General features: G+C 43.1%; 1 protein-coding gene across 6 annotated transcripts in view; it reads right to left on the bottom strand.

Moving 5' to 3' along the window:
• The window catches only part of ARHGEF28 (Rho guanine nucleotide exchange factor (GEF) 28), a 224,342-nt gene that overhangs the window by 144,367 nt on the left and 58,534 nt on the right, over nt 1–21,441 (bottom strand). For all 6 annotated transcript variants that reach the window (XM_014549703.1, XM_014549713.1, XM_014549710.1 and 3 more), the window contains exons 4-6: nt 8,293–8,476; nt 5,597–5,777; nt 2,306–2,378 (exon numbers count right to left, since the gene is read on the bottom strand). In XM_014549703.1, coding sequence (XP_014405189.1) covers nt 2,306–2,378; nt 5,597–5,777; nt 8,293–8,476 — 438 coding nt within the window. The remainder of the gene's footprint in view (nt 1–2,305; nt 2,379–5,596; nt 5,778–8,292; nt 8,477–21,441) is intronic.

Below are 21,441 nucleotides of genomic sequence, written 5' to 3'. Positions count from 1 at the left end.
CCCCCCCCCCGCCCCCCCACTCCCCAATGCATCATGCATAAACTGGTTCAGGACTCTGTATTGCATGTATTTCCCCTATCTAGATTCCCTTCCCTCTATTAGATCACAGCTCCAGGGTCACCTCCTCCAGGAAGCCTTCCATCACACTCCACAGAGTTCTCATCGTGCTAGAGCCACATTACTCCCGTAGCACTTATCATAATGTGCTGGGACAGCTTGTTTTCCTGCCACAATCTCAAATTGTTCACCCTGTAAGGGCAAGAACTTAGAATTTAAGTACATATTTAGACCTTATTTTTGTTCTCAATTCATTCAATGGTGTAATACAGGGGAATAAAAAGACATTAATTAAAAATTGGAAGTTGACTTGAAAAAAAAATAAGGAAAAACAAGGGTGAGGGCTTAAGAAATAACGGTAATGCAAAAACGCATCTAGCAGTACCCTACACATTTGCAACTGGCTGGCCAGAAACTTAGCTCCAACTTTTTATCAGCCAACTAGAAGCAAGAAACCTGATCCGTCCCAGTTAGAGCAGTAAAGCCAGCCAAATGCTCAGAAGAAGCCAGCATTCCTGACATGAGACCAGAAGAGGCTTCCCCTTCAGGTCTTCCAAAGAAAGTGTGAAGTTACCCACCACCGCCTAGCAGGCCGGGCAAGCGGCAGCTCCCTCAACGGGGCCAGCACATCACCCACAGGAGAGAACAGTGAGGGCACTTCTGCGGGGCCCTCACGGGTGCCGCTGGGTAGGGAGCTCAGCTGGTGAGCTTAACCCAGGAGTGTGTGCAATGTGGGTGGGCCACACAGGCGTCTGACAACATGCCACACACTTTCCTTCTCCAAGATAAAGTTTTACCGAACATGGGATCAAAGAGTTTAAGATTATACTACCTGACAAATACCTGGAATGCAACTAATCTGTGTGGCTTATTACAAGAAGAATCAAAGGTATAAACCAGCAGTCAACAACTGGTGGCTTAGGAACAAGGATCTCGTCCTATTTTCTCTCCCTAACCCCAGCATCTAGTATGGTGGCTCTCAGCCCTCTCAGACTGAGGCATCAATAGGATTCCATGTGTTACGACGTGGAAAAGAGGAGTGACAATGTGTTGCCTCTTTACATGAACAGATAGTTTGTAATGCCCCCTCCACTATCCTGGATTTACAAGATAATGTACCCAAATAATAACCCTATCCTCACATATAATTTCAAAAAAATAAAAACAATACTCTAACATATAAAGCAAAAGGAAACTGATAAAAGATAATATGTATTTCAATCTACAAAACCTTTGCCCTAACTATCCTAGAAGACATAGTGATGTAGTCAGATTCTTGGAACTACTGTTTTAGAAAATAAAACAAAAACAACAATAAAAAAGTCCGAATCCATTCCATATAACAAGTATGGGAATGTTCAACGATAGAGGTGAGAATGCTCCCTAGAATCACAACTTGTGTTTATTACCAGGACTCACTAACAGATCAGACTTATGTGTGTATGTAAAGAGGAGAGAACCTGAACTGAGGTAGAGATTGCTTGCCCAGGTAAACTTCTTAGTTGGAGAAAATAAGAAAGTACCACATCCTGGCAAATGAGCTGGGTTCTATGCACAAGTGCAGCATCAACATGATTCCATGTGTTGTGACATGGAAAAGAGGAGTGACGATGTGTTGCAAAAAGTATACCTTCTGCCAGGACTCCCACCTCGAGTAGATTTGTAGCTTCAGTCTCTGAAGCTTCCTCAGGACGGTGAACCACACACGGGGCAGGACAACCCGGGCGGGGCAGGCTGTCCGTACCCTGCAGAACATCCCGCAGCCCTGCCCCTTGCCTCTACATGCCAGGGGTGCTGCCCGCAGCCCTCGTGACAACAGAGATACCTTCACATCCTCCATCTTCTTCAAGACCCATTACCCAGCACAGAGTAGAGGCTCCACAATGTGAAACAAGCTAAGGAACAAGCGAGTGATGAAGGACTGAATGGGATGAACAAACCGAACTTGAAAATGAGGATGGTAATCGGTGTGTCAGGAGAGTGTCCTGAAGATCAGGAGAGTGGGAGGACCTGGCCCAGGGCCTGGCAAACAGCACTCAGTGGACGCTAATTGTTAAACAAAAGTTGGAAAACAGTATATTTCATGTGACGCTGTCAGAGGACCCAGGGGCCACGTGGTCGCCCACAACCCTGACCTTGCCTCTGATCCCCCTCATCCTGGCTCTTCTTCACTGTGCACTTCAAGCCCAGGGAGCCAGCTAGTCTTGTGCACTTTCTGAGCTCCAGGGGGGAGAAGGAGCATGCATACCTTCTTCGGTTTCTGCAGCACTGGAGGGCATATCTGATCTTTCCTCCGGCCTGGTTTCTTGCTCTTCAAGAGTCTAAGGAAGCAAGAGAAAAAAATCACTGAATGCCAATTGAGGCCTCAAATCTGCAACAAAGAGATAAAAATCACATTCAAGGACCTCAGAGCAGGGACAGCCCAGAGGCATGGTCTGGGGAGGTGGGGAAAGATAGGCAGCACCCCAGGAAGACGGTGAGAGATGTAGGGGGAACCTGGAGGCATGGGCCAAAACCGTCCCTGAAACTAATCCTCTCCTGCTTCCCAGGTCACGACAAGGTTCTCAGAACGTGATACGTGAACCAAAAAGGGGGACAGAGAACAAAGTCTTGAAACCAGAAAGAATGGCCACTGTTTTATGCATCTGCCCACCTAGCCCAACCCCCATCTACACCCTAAGACTCAGGGATCTCCGGGACCCAAATGATGGGGGATGACCACAGCCCTCATGACAACAAGGCTGAGCATGGGCCTTGGGCTGCACGCTGACACACACAGGTGCGGGCTGTCCCTGGCCGAGACTAAGTTTGTGAACCTTAAAGAGAAGCTGTCCTCTTTGGAGCCCTCTGTATTTTCTATTGAAATGGATTTCCCACAGCCAGTGAAGATGTGAAGAAAAACAGAATTATGTGTTAATGAGTCACATGGTAAAACCACCCAAGACTGCAGCAACACTTGCTCCAAATTGAACACATGGGCAAACCTAGACAACCCTACCACAGACACAGATGTCTGCAACCCCTTGGCATGACATGACGTGTATCATTTCTCAGCATTCTGATGGACAAAATGCTGCTGCAGGGAGAGAGCTAAAACTGGATTAAAAGACAGAGCTAAGGTTTTTGCCTAGTATTTAATCTTCTAATATCTCCCTTCACAGTTTGGATATGTAGCACCAACCTGTCATTGTCTAACGTTTAATATCCATTACAAATTTCCAGTCCGCCAGTGCCGCTGTAAGAGGATGTGAGGACACGAATCCTTTACAAGTCTGCACAAGTGTGTCTCTGAGTGGGGTCGGCCGAAGGGCTCTTGGGTGTGGCACAGCACACGTAGGTTCTGCAGCAAGGTTTTGCCGTTGTTCTGGAAGCTGCAGATCACTGTGCAATACCCAAACCCTGAGACTGAAGTTGCCTCCTTAGTGATACTGTGGTTCACCAAGAATGAATTAGCCCCTCAGATCAAGTCAGATATAAAAATAGAGTTTTAGCCTGGCTGGTGTGGCTCAATGGTTGAGCATCAGCACATGAACCAAGAAGTCCCCAGTTTGATTCCCAGTCAGGGCACATGCCTGGGTTCAGGCTAGATCCCTGGTGGGGGGCATACAGGAGGCAGCTGATCAATGTGTCTCTCTCATCCATGTCTTTATCTCTCTATTCCTCTCCTTTCCTCTCTCTCTAAAAGCAATAAAAACATATTAAAAATAGACTTTTAGAAATCTAAGACTTAAGAAAGCATGAATATTTATAATAATGCATAATCTCATATTTGTTACCCAAAATTGTAAAGCTTTGGCGTGGATAACCTATATAACAATTACCACCTGCTCACGTTTAAAATAACATCTAACCAAGTAAGCAGTACGTGCCACCAAAAAATTTAGATTCAATAATCCCATAAAAACATTTGGTGGGCAGGTAAGATTTAATGCCTTTGGATGTTCTAAAGAATCTCAGCCTTGCTCCCTCCGGGTCTCCCCACTCACTACCCAGCCACACCCCTCGGGGGAGGAAGAAAAAGAGGGGTGCTAAGACCTGGAACAAAAGGCCATGCCATTGTAACTGATTCTTTTAACAACGTTATGTCATAAACAAACTTTCTCAGTGTTTTTCATGAAGTGAAAATCTCCAAGTAACTGGAAAGCAATTTCCATTTGGTCTTCGTTATTGTCAAGTCCACTATGAAATAATATTAGAGCATCGACATTTACTCCTCCTAAATCTTCCCCAAGGTTGATCAGTGCTATCTCAAATGTGTTATGCAAAATCACAAATCCAAACTAAGAAGTTGGAGGATTTTATAATGGAAAGAAAGTTCAATAATGGTTGCTGTACACAGAGCTTGCTCCATCCTTCTCAGGAGTGCGTCACCAGGTGCCGTGCTGCCACCCGGGGACACACATGTTGCTGAGCTCCGCCCTGAAGGGCCTGCACGGAGCAGAGTGCATCTCGAGCAGTGCTGCTTCCCAGGCCAAGCCTGTGCCCGGCCGGGACAGCCACACCAGGTGCCGGGGGAGAAGCCAGGGATGGCTGAAGGCTTAGTATCTTTAAATGACAAGTACCCGTAAGCAAAACAGGAAACACCGTATGCCAGAAAATTACACACTAAATGTCCTAAAATCCAACAAAAGGAAGTAGTTCATACCCTGAAGAGCATGTTTCATTCTAGTTGTTTAAATAAAACCCTATATGGAAAAAGCCAACAATAATCTGCATTTTAGAGATAATGTTTTGAGCTAAATCTTTCATTTGGCAAGAACTGTGATAAGTAACAAGATGAGTCTCCTGAACTGTGTGCTCTGTGAAGTCTATACGCCATAAAGCCCGAGCCTTATGAATGGACATGCCTGAGAGCACAGGGTCACGGGATCTGTGGGTGAACCCTGACACCCCTGAGTACTCTCAACTAGACTGACTCAGCCCTTTTACTCAAAAGAACATTTTGCTTAATAATAATTAAGAGATGTAAATATTCTTTATATTCTTCCAGATTCCACCCAAAAAATAAAAATAGTGAAGATGAAACATCTTGAACCCTGAGAAGGGCATGCTATGGTGGCACCCAATGCTGTGTGTGGGGCCTGTGGGCGGGGGGAGGGAAACTTCTCTGAAAAAGAACTGGTTTCAAGTGTCGAGACCCCTCTCAGGAAGAATCTGCACCCTGGGGCAAATGCTTAGCTACACCTAAGCCATAAGAAACCCACAGTAGATATTACACAAGTAACATTACCCCAAATACACTGCTTTAGATAAGAATTATAGCATAACCAATACATTAATAGAAAATACCCAATGTTAGAATTTTTAAAGTCCACCAATGACAAAGCAAGCTCATAAAAAGCAAAAGAAACCAGAACACTATATAAATTCCTATTTTCTACTGCCCAAATATTACATAATAATCTTCATTCTACTGCATAACAGTTTCCAATTCCCTGCCCCCCAAGCTTCTATTAGGAAAATGCTGTTCCCCAAACAATGAGTGTTGCCTGCACTCTCCAGGCGCGGTTATTGTACACTAGAATAACAGGGCACAAACCTTGATGAGAAAGGCTCTATCCCAAAAGTATTTCCTGAAGAGTTTAATGTCTGCCTCCAACAAATGCTCGGCCGTGTGGTGAAGCGTCAGGGTCAGCGTTCCTGACGCGTGAATATACTGCAGGAAGGCATCTTCGCTGAGCTGCACTCGGGAGAAGCCTGGGGAACGTCTGCCCTGGAAACTGAACGTCACAAATCAAAACCCACGCACAGCTTTGGAAGCACTCCCCCGCCGCCCCCCCCCCAAATCCCACTGCCCCTGATATCACAAATCCAACTGGCAAAAAGGTCCTCGAAAGCCACCTGCTGACATACTAGTAAGTACGTAAAGTCATGGAAACAGGCTCTAATAAAGCCATCTTTCTTTTTCCACCGAGAGGAGCTATCAATTGAAAAGCCATTTACATATATCATATACCTTAAAGATTTATATAAATAATGAAACAGTATTGACTTTACCTCAATGTTTCATTCTCCTTTCAATCTGAAAAGATGCCTCTCCCTTTAATGGGGCCACAAGTAGAACAAATTAGCAGGCAGCCACCAGTTTATTAGATGATTACAGTGGAAAACAGATAGGCTCTCCAGGGAACATGGTAAGGTTTGGATGTTACAAACAGTGAGATATTCAAAACACACTGGCCTGCTGCTGTAAGTCATTTTCTCATGCAAATGAAAACATGCATAAATTTGATTCTATTTCATTCTTGAATACACTCCCATAAACAAAGGCACAATATTCCCAAACTAAGTTCCTGAATACCCGCTTATTTTCTGTTCTGTTTTGGCTAAGAACAGTTCCACATTTATTGGCTATATGTAGGCTTCATGGGTAGTATCATAGTATCCGGGATGGCTTATCAGCTCATGCAATAAAAAGAATAAATAAATGTGAGTTGCTCCCAGGTGACAGCCCTCAGCATGTCACACCCCAGCAGCTCGCTCCCAGGTTCCCTGTGTCACAGAACTAGTGCTCTGCCTCTTTCCTCTCCATGGCCTCATTCTGTTCATGAACGTGTGCCTTTCAGAAACGCAGTGTACTTCCAATCCAATAAATGTAATCGCCATCATAGAGAGTGACAAAAAGAGATCCAGAAAGAGCACTTATGCTCTAAGGTTTGGGGCATCTTCCTAACCTCTTGGCACTAATACCTGGCAGGGACTCTGGAATCGTCCAGGAAACAACTTCCTATTCCAATGACAAGCCGCTGAGACAAATGGACAATGGGCTCTGAGCCTGAGCAATCAGATCACTGCTATTAATTTAGAAAATGGAAGCTCTAAATTTAGCTGACAGTCAGTCTACTTCTAATCCCACACATGAATGGATTTATTAGAGGTGTAAACTTTTAAAACACATAATATCTTCTGGTCTTGGACCCAGAAGAAAGATAAAAGCTACAAGATGAAGAAGTCAGCCTCCAGGAACTCAATGGAACAGTCACTAAGTTGAAAGAAGCAGTCCTGCTGGGTCATGGCAGAGCAAAGAAAAGGGCAATTCTCTGTGGATGGGTTCTTTCCTTGGTTGGTGATCATTTGACCAAATGAGGGGGGGAAAACACACAAAAAAAGAAAGCTCTGACTTCTACTCCAAGATCCATATATGGCCCACCCAGTGTGGCTCAGTGGTTGAGTATGGACCTATGAACCAGGAGGTCATGGTTCGATTCCCAGTCAGGGCATGTGCCCAGGTTTCGGGCTTGATCCCCAGTGAGGGGGTGCAGGAGGCAGCCAATCAATGCTTCTCTCTCATCATTGATGTTTCTCTCTCTCTCTCTCTTTTCCTGAGATCAATAAAAATATATTTTTATAAAGATCCATGAATGGATCATAAAACCATAAATTAATTACATTGAGTTCTATGAGCCAAACAAGAGAAACAAGTCCAGTAATACTATAATAATGCTGACAACACTTAATATTTATGTAGCACTTTGGAATTTTTAATATACTTTCCCATTTGCCTGAAGGACTTTTTTTTACCATATGTTAAGTGAAGAAAATTACCATATATGAATCCTCTTTTCATAGCTTAAGAATAATGACCAATCTGAACCATGTAGCAATATACTCATAATTCATTGAAAGTGTGGATATCATCATCAACATAGACAACATTACAGTTGATAAATTATTTCACTAGATCCCGATAACCACCCATTGACTTTATAGTGTTTTAGGGTTTGTCTGTCAGTCATTGATTCAACAAAAACTTACATTCTTTCAGTGAGTGTTATGTGCTGAACACGGGGGTGGGTAAAACATAAATGGTTTCAGCCCTCAGATTTAGGAGGGAGACATATGAAACAGGTGATCACTATATATATAAAATTCTAAATTACAGTGAATATTGTGAATAATTTTAGTCACAATTACTATTGTGAATTAATAATCATAAAAGACCATAACACAAAAGGCATCTCTGAAGAAGTGATATGTAAGCTGAAACCCCAAAAATAAGTAGGGGTTATTAATTACTATTAAGTATAGCTAACTATAGAGATTTTGAGACTTTTTTCCCTGCCTCTTTCTCCCCCATAAAGTGTTAATGCCAAATATCCCCGTATATCTGTGTATGTACTTTATACATGAGAACTAAAGGTAAAACATAAACCAATATTACCCATTTTTTCCATAATGCTCTGCAGACCTTATAGAAACAGACGACGAGAGAAACTACCAAGTAGCCAGACTCACTTTGTGATGCTGCCAGCCAGCGTGGAGTGCCCACCATTTAAAGCCAAGTCTACTGGCGTGGCACCCTCTTCGTTGGGTAAAGCCAAGGCCTGAGCGCCCCCCGGGAGACACACGAGGAACTGGGACAGCTTCGGCAGGCCCCAGCGCACAGCCAGGTGGAGCAGGGACTCTCTGGGAAGAGTAACTGAAAAGAAGACAAACCCATGTTAGTCCCTGTTTCCAAACTCGGTCTCACACATGTTATCAGAGACCACGCATTGGACATAGTAAGAATGGCAGAGCTGGAGGAACCACCATAAGCATCGAATCCAACACCTCATTTACAGACGTGGAGAGCTCAGTGATCTGCCCAAGGTCGGGTAGCCAGTAGCTGCTGGAGCCAGGTCCCCTCCTTGCTGATACAGGGTTCTTTCCACCACTAGGGGGCACGTCCGCATCCCCTTTCACTCACATGCCGCCAAGTCTTCCAGGGAAAACAAGGGCTAGGAACAGACCACGCTTTGGAAACAGACACCCCTGAGGAGATGGTGCCACTGCAGTAGGGCAGGCTCTCAGAGGCCAGCGCTGGAAAGCAGCCTCCGTTTCCACCCTTTGTCCTCTGGTGAGAAACTGGGCAGAAAGGGGCTTCACCTGTCCAGGAAACTGAAGACCATGGTGTCCACCCCCGCTCCCCCGCCAACTTCACCCATCTATTAGATCTGAGGGATTATTTCAGTGTTGCCAAAGCCACCCCAGCTCCTGGTATAGCTGAATGTCTTGGTTTCATTGTGGTGATTGCCGCTCTATATATCATGATTGTTTCCTAGCTGTACCATCTTACAGGTTAAGGGGGTCCTTGAAGTTTTTTATTCATAACATCCAGCATCCTATCTGGCAAACTGAAGTCATTTGGTATTTGTGGAGTTGAATGGCAAAATCTCAGTTATTTGTGTATGTTTAAAATGCCTGGTTTGTATAGAGTTCATGCACCTGTATTTCTATGGCAATGACCCAGTGTCTGGAACCCAAGTCATCCATGATAAACATTATGTTGGAAATATGCAAAAGAACTAATTTGCCTACATTTTTAAAAATCCTAGGGCTGTAAACTCCATAGACATCAAGACACACCTTAAAACAAGCCTAATCTTAACAAACTAAACATGAAAATTCTAACATTCAAGATCTGTTGGAATAAACATGCAGTAATTTATTGGATTATGGCTCTGTGTTTTCTAAAATGGTTGTACTAATTCATATTTTATCTAGTAATGAATGTAAATTCACGAGGGCTTAGTAATTTATTTTTCAATCTTCCAACCTGAATTTTTGCTAATTGAAAGGCATAGTCAAACCTTATACAGGTATGATAATAACCTTAAATTTGGACTGGGCAGTAAATATAAATCACTGTCCTTAAGTAATAACCAAACAGGCCAACCCTGCACATGGCCTCAGGCCCTCTGGAAGGCCTCCTGGTGTGCGCCGCATTCCATATAGCCTTTTCCTGAAAAACCCAAGGCAGGGATGAACACTCTTAGGACCTTGATGTCTTTGATGCGCCAGCCCGGTTTTCCAGGCAGAGAAACTGAGGAGTGTCCGAGTGAGGGGCCTGGGCTTTGAGCCTCCTTCCCTGCCTGGGGCAGATGAGCCTCTATGCCCTGATGGGAATGTTGACTGAACGACACAGCCTGCTCAGTTCCTTTTTGTGTCTGGGTGATCTAGTGCCCAGGATGTTATACGTCACACCTTTTAATATTTGCCATTAGAGCAATCCTTAGTCATTCTGTTGTGGTTACCCTTTAGTTCAAATAACTCCTGGCACCAGCCAAACAGGAAGAGACCTATTTATTGGGGGGAGGGGTGGGGGAGGAAGGGGTGTTTCATTTTAATTGAACACCTCTACCTCTGCCAAATTGCATAACCCCTTTTCAAAGCTTGTCTTCCTGGCTGCTGTTAAGAATCTGAAACTCTATAACAAGCAGGATAATTTATATATGTCATAATGTTTCCTATTTCAAGCTGTTTGCCTGATTCTGTGCTCAGAACTTTTATACTGAATGAGAAAGTGCTCTCTTAAAACATTTCGCTCAGTTTCTTCCTCTTTTTTTTTTTCTTCCAACATTAGAAGACCTCTCTCCCCCTGCCTTCCCATCTCCCAGGAAGTGGGCAGGTTCTGGAAAAGGGAGGGGTGGGGGGAGGAGGAGGGAGGAGAGTGCCTTCTGTTGTCTCCCATTGAACTCGATGTGAGGATGGAGCCAGCAAGGAGAGGACAGGGAGCTGGACTAACAGGATAGACTTGGAAAGCTCTCTTGGTGGAGGAAACAGCTCCCCCTGCCACCCACCCCAACCCCCAAAAAAACTCTCACACTGTTGGTCAGACTAAATACACACACATACACAATAAAAGACACAGTTGTGTTAAAGGTCCTCCCCAGAACAATTAAAACAGAATTTCTGGGTCAGAGTCCAAGCATCCATCTTTTCTGAAGATTCCCAAGATTCTTATGCAAAGTCAGGGTTGGTATCTCTCACCTTAAATAAATAAGTGGTTAACAAAATATATGTTTTCTATTTATACCTCTGTCTTCCCAATCAGCTTTTAGGTAAAAAAGTTTCACCAATAAATAAGAACAAAAAACAATGTTTGTGACTTTGGCAAGTTATTTTAAATTCATATTACTTACCGCTAAGCCAGGATATAGCCTTAAACATTGAGCAAAATATTAGAAACTACTAATACATTTTAACATATTAAAGCTAAAATGTGATGGGCACAATAATCTAGAAGTAAATGATGTTTTTAAACACAAATTAATTCAGAAGTAGTTCTACATTGTAGGGTTTAGTAATGTTTTGTAACTCCTGAGTGGAGCCACTAAAATATATTCAACACTGTAAGTTTATAAAGAATAATTTTTTAATTCACATAAATCTAATTCATTAAAATAAATAACTCTGGTTTCCAAAGTCACACATATGTACTTCACGGAAGTCTCAATTTGAGCATCTAAGTCATTCAGTAGATACACACTGAATGAAACTACTACGATGGTAACCGTGAGGAAACTCCATTTTTTTAACATGACCCTTTCTCCTTTCTTTCCGTCCATTCCCTTCCTTAATCATTAAGTCCTTAGGACATCAAATTCTGGTCAGCATCAAACTGTGGCAAGAAGAAAGCCTCAGGTCTTTTGACCACAGAAACAGAGTTTGGTCAAATTAAAGATAACATCAGCCCCAGGCCCATGACCTTGTGAACCACTCCCTCAGGAAAACAGACAGAACAATGCCATGTTTGATGTCAGGATCTGATGCCCTACCCTGGCCCCAACCAAGCAGCAGAGCCCATGACCCCAACTCTGTTAGCCACCATGATTAATGGTTTTCCCCTATATAACTCATCCCCTGGAAGCCAGTGGTTAGCACTAGCTCACCTGTGATTCCAGGCTTAGCACCATTTCCTCAACTAATTAACCTCGACTTTCTTTGCTATAACTCCTGTTCAAATTTAATTGGGCTTTAATGGGTACGAGTGAACGGCCTCTTTTACTCTGGTAACACTATATGCCAGGCCCTGTGGCCACAGAGATGAACACGGCCCTTGTCTTTGAGAAGCACACAGTCAGCCCACTTTTGTTCAGAGTAAAATAAATATCTGTGAAATCACTGTCTGATGACGACAGTTCTAGGCTTGACATAAAGAGGGTGAATAGAAATAAAGAAACAATGTGCCCTACCTCCAAGAACACTGCTCTGCCGGTTAATCCAACCTACTCACCTTTCATGACCTGAAAATGTAAAGATGTTGATAAAATGCCAAAATGATGAATAAAACATAAAGAGAATGAAAAATAAAAAAGTACCAAAACGTACACGGAAAGTTGAAGAGAGAACCCGGCATCTCACACTTTTTTAGGACTCTCAATGAGAATGGAAGGAGAGGTCATGTCTACGGCATCTTCCATTTAGACCAGCGGTTCTCAACCTGTGGGTCGCGACCCCTTTGGCGGTCGAACGACCCTTTCACAGGGGTCGCCTAAGACCATCCTGCATATCAGATATTTACATGGCGATTCATAACAGTAGCAACATTACAGTTATGAAGTAGCAATGAAAATAATTTTATGGTTGGGTCACAACATGAGGAACTGTATTTAAAGGGCCAGAAGGTTGGGAACCACTGATTTAGACGGTCTAACCAGGGCTTTGGTGTGTGCGTAAACAAATCAGCCTTCCACGCAAGACCGGAGGTTGGTCACTCCAGGACAGGAATTACAAATATAAATACGCTCAGAGGAAAGAGATGGAAACGGGACGTGCCTCCAGGGAGCACAACGCAGGCATGGCGGGCGTGGGTGGCGCATAAAGCCAAAAGGTAGAAGGGAAGTGAAACAAGCATAATGGCAGGTTTTAGTTTCCTGAGTCTTCTTTTCTGCAACGGATGCACTTGGGACACTCAGCTGACAACCACCCCTGACTGAAAGTAACCTGGGAAGACACCAATCGCACACACAGTTATTCCGGAAAACGTGCATTGCGATACACAACACTGGAGTGCACTTCATGGCGTTCACATCTCACCTAGGCGGGTTCTACTTTATTTTACCTCGTGGAACTAGTACTAACTCAATGGAAACATGAAAACGTCTTTATCAGAATTCAAAGATGGCAATCTAATGTCCGGCCTTCACATGTTCAGGCTGAATTCTAAAATACGGACATTGATACAAGATATTACGAATCCAGACACAACACCATTGAGTGCAAAGGGGAACAGGCTAAAAGGGTGACATGTCTGGATCTGAACGCATACAGAGATGTAGCTTTGAGCAGACCACTTAGTCCTCAAGCTTTAAAAGCTGCATGATCTGTAGAAGGAAAGTGAAATCTTCCCGACCTCCTACTGGGATTGTCAGGAGTCTGCCAGGAAAATACTACATGGGACAGAGTTCGTGAGAATGAGGAAAGCCAGTACTGGGGGACTTATCAGTCCTACATATTTGTCTGATCTTTTAATACCAAAAAATATAATGAACAGTCACTAAATTGATATGTGGTACATTTGAGAACAGTTTTCTTTGGGTTATAATTTAAAAGCATAATTTAAGGGAACTAGCTGTCTGCTTAGGAGGCACTGTAATTGCATCAGTGTCGGACACCAGCTGTGCCATTAGGCAAATGTGCTTCAGCCCAGGCCTCAGGCACAGGCGCTCGTCCGGTGCCATCAGCAGCAATCATGTCATGCGCCCTTTCCAGACTGCGCAGTGATTTTTTTTCATCTGTTAATATTTCTTCAAGACTATGATTGCATCCCCATTCATGCATTCATTAGATATTTGCTGCCAGCCTAAATGCACCAGGCATTCTCTGCTCTCTCTCACACCACAGGCACCCTCCAATCCACCCACCAGGAACTCTGTTTTGTTTCAGGGACAAATGAAAATACAATGCAATCCAGTTTTATTACTGACGAGCAGAAATAAAATGGGCTTTGAAAGTCTGCAATGTGAGTCTGATATCAAACGCAACCAGAAAACTGGTCACTCCACTGCGGCCAGGCGGGGTCTACTCACTGCCGTTGCACTGAACGCCGGAGCTGCGAGTCCAACGGCCCAGACTGAGAACTATTAAACGGTGGAGATGAGCTACAACTTCAATTGGCAGAGGAAAGAGTATCCGTTTCCTTAAGAGTTATATTAAATTCTTTACTGCCAAAAAAAAAAAAGCCATTCCTTAAACATGAAAAGCTAAAAAAAGGGGATGGAAGAGAGAGAAAACATGCTTAAATTAAGGAGTTAAACCTCACAAATGATGCAGATCTGTGTGCATGTGCGTGGCTAAGTGCTCTAAAGCAATCTCACCAATTTGCCGTGGGCCTATTTTGAAGTACATTCTGTCCACCACCAGCACTTCTGCTGTGGGTTACCTTAGCAACTGAAGAAATAGAACACCAGTTTTAAATGTCAGAAAAGCAACTGCAGAGGTATTTGTCCCTTTCGATACTATCCAAAGTGATAGAATGCTAGAAATACTGGGTGTATATACAACTGCTTGAAAAAATGTCAAGCTTCCCAAGAAAAACATAAAACCCCAGAATCAGTCAATACCCATAATGCATTAATTTCAAAACGCTTCAGAAAACGTTTTTTAAAACCTGGACATCTGTATTTTGTAATAAATCTGTCCTTTATGGGTTTCCTACCCACTGGTATTTCAGCTGATGCTATTTCAAACTTGCTGTCCAGTACAAAGTTTAGGGGCAAAAAAACAAAGATGACATTTCACATAGTCTGTGGGCCAAGTCTTATAATTCAATGTGCCATCCCCTGACTAATTAGACTTGAACACACAAAGTCGGGGCCAACCAACAGAGCCAAGCTCCAGAGCCTTGCTCTATTTTCTTCCTACTTCTACAGCCAGCAAACGGTATTCAAGGATAAAAGCACCAGCCAAGCTCAATTCAAGTGTTAAACAAATCTTGCTTCTTACTAGTTACAGATCTCTTTCCTCTATTCAAAGAAAGATAAACAGATATTTTCCTCTGTCAAACATTGCTGGCCCACACATTCCCTTCTCCTGTTGCCTAGACAGAAGGTGATGGTTTCGGGTATGTGGCTTGAAATGAAATGTAGATGTCACAGAAATCTGGCAGTTCCCACTGAGTCTTTCGTAATGAACTGTTGATTCTCACTTAATGGCTTTCCTGCAGATAAGAAGAAATATTATGACTGCTCTTTAAACTCCGCAAGAGAACACAAAACCATCAAGACACATTTTTTTTTAATTTTTTTAAATATATTTTATTGATTTTTTACAGAGAGGAAGGGAGAGAGACAGAGAGCCAGAAACATCGATGAGAGAGAAACATCGATCAGCTGCCTCCTGCACACCCCCCACCGGGGATGTGCCCGCAACCAAGGTACATGCCCTTGACCGGAATCGACCCTGGGCCCCTTCAGTCCGCAGGCCGACGCTCCATCCACTGAGCCAAACCGGTTTCGGTCAAGACACATTTTAACAGTTGCTGAATAACCCCTACTCTTATAAACTTTCTTCCGAAGTCCTTTTGGCCCTCTGCGTTGCTTTCCTTTTTCCTTAATAGTTCTAAAGTGTAGAAAAACAAACATTCTCCTTCAAAGAAAACTAATTTATGAAGACTCTATTAATAATGAAGAAAAGCATCATGCTAACTACCCTTCTTCTTAGTAACAGCATCACATTACACAGCTCAGGTCCATTAAACTCGGGTCTGTGACAAAGTTTCTACATTTCCTTTGAGTTCACTATTTGTTGTGCTGTCTTGTTTTTGCACAGATGCTCTACTTGGACTTGCTTTTATAACATGGGTTCTACAACTAATAAACCATTTCTCTAATTTCTGTATTCAAGTTTAAGTCTGTTTTGGTTAATAACTCCATTGATACTATTTGCACAGTAAGAAGTATACTCTTAATGTGATCTTTGGGATCAATAATTAAAATAATTAATTCTCTAAGTCAACCTCAGTAGGTCCTACCAGTTCCAACAGTTAATTTTCCTTGGGGACAGCTTTCCAACCAACCATCCATCTGCAGAATGAAAAGTTGGCTCTCTAAATACATCAGATGTGTTTAACTTTATGCCCAAGACAGCCCTGCAGAAAAGTTGCAAAAGCTCAATTGACTTACCCTAAAAACTTCTTTTATAAAAGGAGGAGAAGGTGCACTGGCCAGTTGTTCAATGGTTAGAGTGTTGGCCTGTGGACCAAAGGGTCTTGGGTTCAATTCCCGGTCAAGGGCACATACCTCAATTGCAAGTTTGATCCCTGGACCCTGGTCGGGTGCATGTAGGAGGTAACCAGTCGATGTGTACCTCTCACATCGATATTTCTCTCTATCTATCTCTCTATCTATCTCTCTATCTATCTATCTTTGTCCCTCCCTCTTTTTATCTCCCTCCCTTCCTCCCTTTCTCTAAAATCAATAAATAAGTTAATAAACAAACAGGACAAGCTCTACCTCTTCCATTGGGAGAGGAGCTACTATGTTCCCAGGGGCAATGCTATCAGTCCTCTGAAATGGCATCTTAGTCCTTTACGGCTCTTACTCAAATAGCAGCCTCCCCAGTGCAGGTGTCAAGCATCTGGGAACGCAAGTGAAGGAAAGTAATTTGGTTGAGCAGAAAGGGAAGACTTTAACTCAAAAATTATCTGAGTATCAACTAAATAAAACAGAATATTTTATCCTAGTTAATCTAATTTTCAAAAGTGTGTCAATCTCTTGGAAAATATTTCTGTCTAAAAAACAAACAAGCAAAAATCCAAAAACAGAAAAAGATAAATTATGAAATTATATTGAATAATTATTATATAAGTATTGAAAGCTTTACTGCAAATTTTTACTGAGACCATGCAAAAGTTTTTATCATGAAAGCTTCTTCACAGAAAGAATGGGTTTTTGATTTTACAAAATAGGAATCCAATTTCATTTATTACACAAAATTAAATAAAACCCAGGATATTTCCTTCCCTAGAACACATAACGAAGTTGCATATTGAGTAATGATGGGTAAAATGCAGGGCCAAGAAAAGGCTCTGCTTTTCTTTATAGGATTCACAGTCCATTCCAACTCTGGGCTTTCTCCAGGCCTTCAGGCCTGCCTCATAACTCTCAGTGATTGAAAAGGAAAAGGAAATACTGATGCTTCAATCAGACTATTCCATGACAAAGGCTTTACATAAATCAACTCATTCAGCAACATCCATTTATACACCCCCAAAAAAAGCATAAATAAATAAACACAAAAAGTTTAATAAGTGTGAATAATAAAGTTTTAAATAGTTTTTGGATAAGTATTAGAAAAAATAATTACTAGCAAAAAAACTATTTCTACTTATGATGCCCCTCCCACTAACATATGATAAACTCCAGTGGGCCCCATGACTCTTTCCTTTTTTGTTACTATAACTCATTTACCTTGAAGACAAGCAACATTAGTGAAATATGTACACTAGAAAAAGATGCATTGAGCACATAAGAGAATCTGAACTGCTTAGGGTAAAACTCTACTAAGTTTGAGAAGAGAGACCAAAATGGTGACATAGGAGTCTCCTGAACATCCCCCCATCTCATCGAAGCACCAAATGATGTCATCTATAGCAATTCCCTGAGACAAATCCTGAAACTTCCTGAATGAGAAGATACCACATGAAAATGGGAAAGGCTGAGACACACTCTCATCCATAAACCCCTTCCTCAGCACAGAGCCATACAATCTGGAGAGAACCCCCAACTCCCAGCTTCTCCCTAAGTAGTAAAGGGACTGGATCACACATCTAGTACCCCAACTTTTAAGGCTCCCTAAATACCTAGCTCTGAAAGCCAAAGGTTCTTGTATCTATGAGTCCCACAGGATTATAGCAAACAAAGCAGTTCTTAATGGTCACACAAGCATGCACTATGGCCACCTCCCCGGGGCTCAGTGTAGAGGATGCAGGCAGAGACTCATCTCCCAGTCCTTCCCTGGAAAGGATTTGACTGCAAACAACCTATTACCAGCGGGTTCAGTTTCTAATTAGCATGAATCTAGGGGCTGGTTGGACCTGGGAGCCAGTAAGCTTCCCCCTTCTCACTCCAGTTCCCTCCAACATAAAACCAAATCACCAGCCTCTCTCTGGAAGGATCTTGAACACATGTCTGGTGCTACCCAAGGGAAAGGTTCCTGGATCACCCAGCTCTGACAGCCAATGGGGCTTGCCTTCTCAAGGACTGTAGTGAATAAAGCAGCAGCTGATGGGTGTGCACATGATCATTCACTATAACTATCCCACTGAAGTTCAGCACAGAAGGAGCGAGCAAATAAAAGCCTAGCTCAGGGGTGGGCAAACTTTTTGACTCGAGGGCCACAATGGGTTCTTAAACTGGACCGGAGGGCCGGAACAAAAGCATGGATGGAGTGTTTGTGTGAACTAATATAAATTCAAAGACATCATTACGTTCTTAAACTGGACCGGGCCGCCGGAACAAAAGCATGGATGGAGTGTTTGTGTGAACTAATATAAATTCAAAGTAAACATCATTACAAAAAGGGTACGGTCTTTTTTTTTTTTAGTTTTATTCATTTCAAACGGGCCGGATCTGGCCCGTGGGCCGTAGTTTGCCCACGGCTGGGGCCCTAGCTCCTAGTTGTTCCCTGGAAAAGATTTGACTGCATGCTTCCCCTGCTTCTGCCTTCTATCAGCCCAAATCTAGGTGTAAACTGAGATCATCTCCCCCCCACCTTTCAGGGCACTGATGGGTCTGGTACAGCCTCAAGTACTGGGGCCACTAAGGACAAAGACAGCAACTTGAACAATGTCAAATGTTTAAGAGCAACCAGAAGCTTGGGCCGGGCTGATTAATGAAGTTCATCTCCCACACAAGACTAGTCTGTCAGACTGGGAGAGGTGTCTCTTTTATGTAATGCACAGAAACCAACAGAAGACTATGAAAAAAAGGAAGAAACAGGAGACTATGTTGCAAATAAAAAGGTAAATCTCCAGAAACTAATCTTAATGAAATAAAGATAAGTAATTAATCTGATAGAGAGTTCAAAATCATGGTCATAAAGATGCTCACCAAGGTCAGGAGAGCAATATATAAACAAAGTATTTCAACAAAGAGACAGAACATATTTAAAAGTACCAAACAAATCACAGAGCTGGAGAATGTAATCACTGGAATGAAAAATACAATAGAAGGGTTCAACAGCAGACTAGCTTAATGGAAGAAGGAATCAGTGAAACTGAAGATAGGGTAGTGGAATTCATCCATTCAGAGGAGCAAAAAGAAAAAGAAATATTAACCCTGTCCCTTAACACTGATGGTGTAGAGAAGTTCCATTACAAGTCTAGGCTGCAGGCAACGTTACCTGTACTATAAACTGTTCTAGTAGTCTAAAAGCGTTCCTAGAAATCTTCAAGGAATTGTTTATAAGACCAGGATTTTACCCCTGCGCCAGTAGCTTCATTTGTCCAGACCAAATGCAATTTGCTTTCCACCTATGTACATACAATATATTCTCTATATATGGAAATCCATTCATATACACTCACAAAAGTCAACTTAGACTGAGAACTTAGTATATTCAGACACAGTTCTAGAGCAGTGGTCAGAAAACTGCGGCTCACGAACCACATGCGGCTCTTTGGCCCCTTGAGTGTGGCTCTTCCACAAAATACTGACTTCTGTGAATGGGCCACGAAGTTTCAATCGCACTGTATGTGCGCGCCTGCACGTGGTATTTTGTGGAAGAGCCACACTCAAGGGGCCACAGAGCCGCATGTGGCTCGCAAGCCGCAGTTTGCTGACCACTGTTCTAGAGGCTTCACCATATAGCTATACCATTAATTAGAATTATCTAATTCAACCATCACAACAAACCAATGAAGTGGGTACTACTGTGCCTCATTTTTTAGAAAGTGTAACTTGGTGGCATCGGAACTAAAATAACTTGTCCAGGAGGTCTCACAGCCAGGAAGCAGCAGGGTCAGGATTTGAACCTGGCCCCAAAGCAGCTTTCTAATGGCTGTGACACCAGAGTTGTTCTCTCATAGAATACAATGTCTCACCACAAAAAGGAACTGCTCCAGTTTTCCTCTCATAAAAATACATATTTCTATATAAGTATGACAAATGTCAGGAAGGGCCTCTTGGTGGCATAAGTCAGCCTATTATAAAGATATGGATAATCTAAAGGGCATGATAGATGGAGACTTGGAAAACAAGAATACATATCCTAACAGCAATGAAAATTGTAATAAGATGACCCTTAGCTACCTGGGGGTAACCCAGTGTCTCTGTCAGCAAAAATGACCAAACATGCACTTCTAACACAGGCTGTGCACAAAACGTTCTATTGAGTTGGCTCCAACTCCTGGCGACTCTATGAATGAGTGATGTTCACTGTGTCCTGCCTTCAACAGCCCTGCTCAGAAAATTGCATGCATGTGCTATTGCCAATTCACAAATTAAAGATTAGGAAATCTTAATTTATTTCTAAACTAGAGGACCGGTGCACAAATTTGTGCACGGGTGGGGTCCCTCAGCGTGGCCTGGGGGATTGGCCCAAAACTGGCAGTTCAATGCTGCCTGCCACTCCTGCTCATCCTGGCCCTGCTGCACACCCCCCGCAGGCTTGTGCCCAGTCAGTCTTGATTGGGAGAGGCTCACACCGCCATAGCGGCATTCGCCAGCCATGAGCCCTGCTTCTGGCGCCCTTCCCAAGGGGGGCGGGGGGGACAGGATGCGATCGGCCCTCCAGGAGGGCGCCCTTGCCAGCCCAGGATCCGGATCTGTCCCCGCTGACGTTCATGCCGGTTGTCGGTTGTCGAGAGCCACCTGGCAGCCACTTTTATATCGTTTCTTCCTTGTGGAGCATCTAGGGAGGGGAAGCAGCCGCAGTGCCCGAGGCCAACTTCCAGGAGGCCAGCGACGCTGTCAGGATTGTGCCGACGGCATCGGTCCATCGGAGCCTGGCCCATTCTCCAGAGATTGGACTTGCAGGACTACTGAGGGAGTGAGTGGCTGCTGCCAGACTGGTGGGCCTCCCGGATGGTTTGGTCAGCTGAGGGGCACTCCCACTGAGGGAGCGCTCTGACCACCAGGGGGCAGCTCCTGCATTGAGCGTCTGCCCTTGGTGGTCAGTGCATGTCATAGCAACCAGTCGATTGGTTGTTCGGTTGCTTAGGCTTTTATATATATAGATTTGGGGATGAAAAATAAATATAGCATGTGAGTAACATAAATCCCATTTTGGAGACTCTTAGTTTAAGCTATTCATGCACATTTATATATTCCTTACTTTCAACAGTCTGCCAGAGGCGCATACTGAACCAATGCAGATTCCACGCTGCTATGCTGAGGGAGTTGCTGGTGAGGGAAGGAGCCTTGGGACTGCCCTGCATCTGCCTCTGTGAGTTTTGAGGATCTTTACTATGGCCTTGCATATAGCAACCAGCAAGAAATTATGAAAGCTTTAATTCTTTGTCAAAATGCATCTGCCTTCCAAATAATAAAACACCCTCAAATGTTATTGTTAGGATTTCTTTAAAAGCCACAAAACTTAAGAAAATGAAGATCCTTAGCCAGAAAATATATATATATTTTAATATATATAGATATAATATATATATATATTAAAATATATATA

Source organism: Myotis brandtii, unplaced genomic scaffold, assembly GCF_000412655.1.
Source record: "Myotis brandtii unplaced genomic scaffold, ASM41265v1 scaffold115, whole genome shotgun sequence".
Taxonomy (NCBI): Eukaryota; Metazoa; Chordata; class Mammalia; order Chiroptera; family Vespertilionidae; genus Myotis; species Myotis brandtii.
Note: the sequence above shows the minus strand (reverse complement) of the source record. Positions and strands in the feature narration are given on the sequence as shown.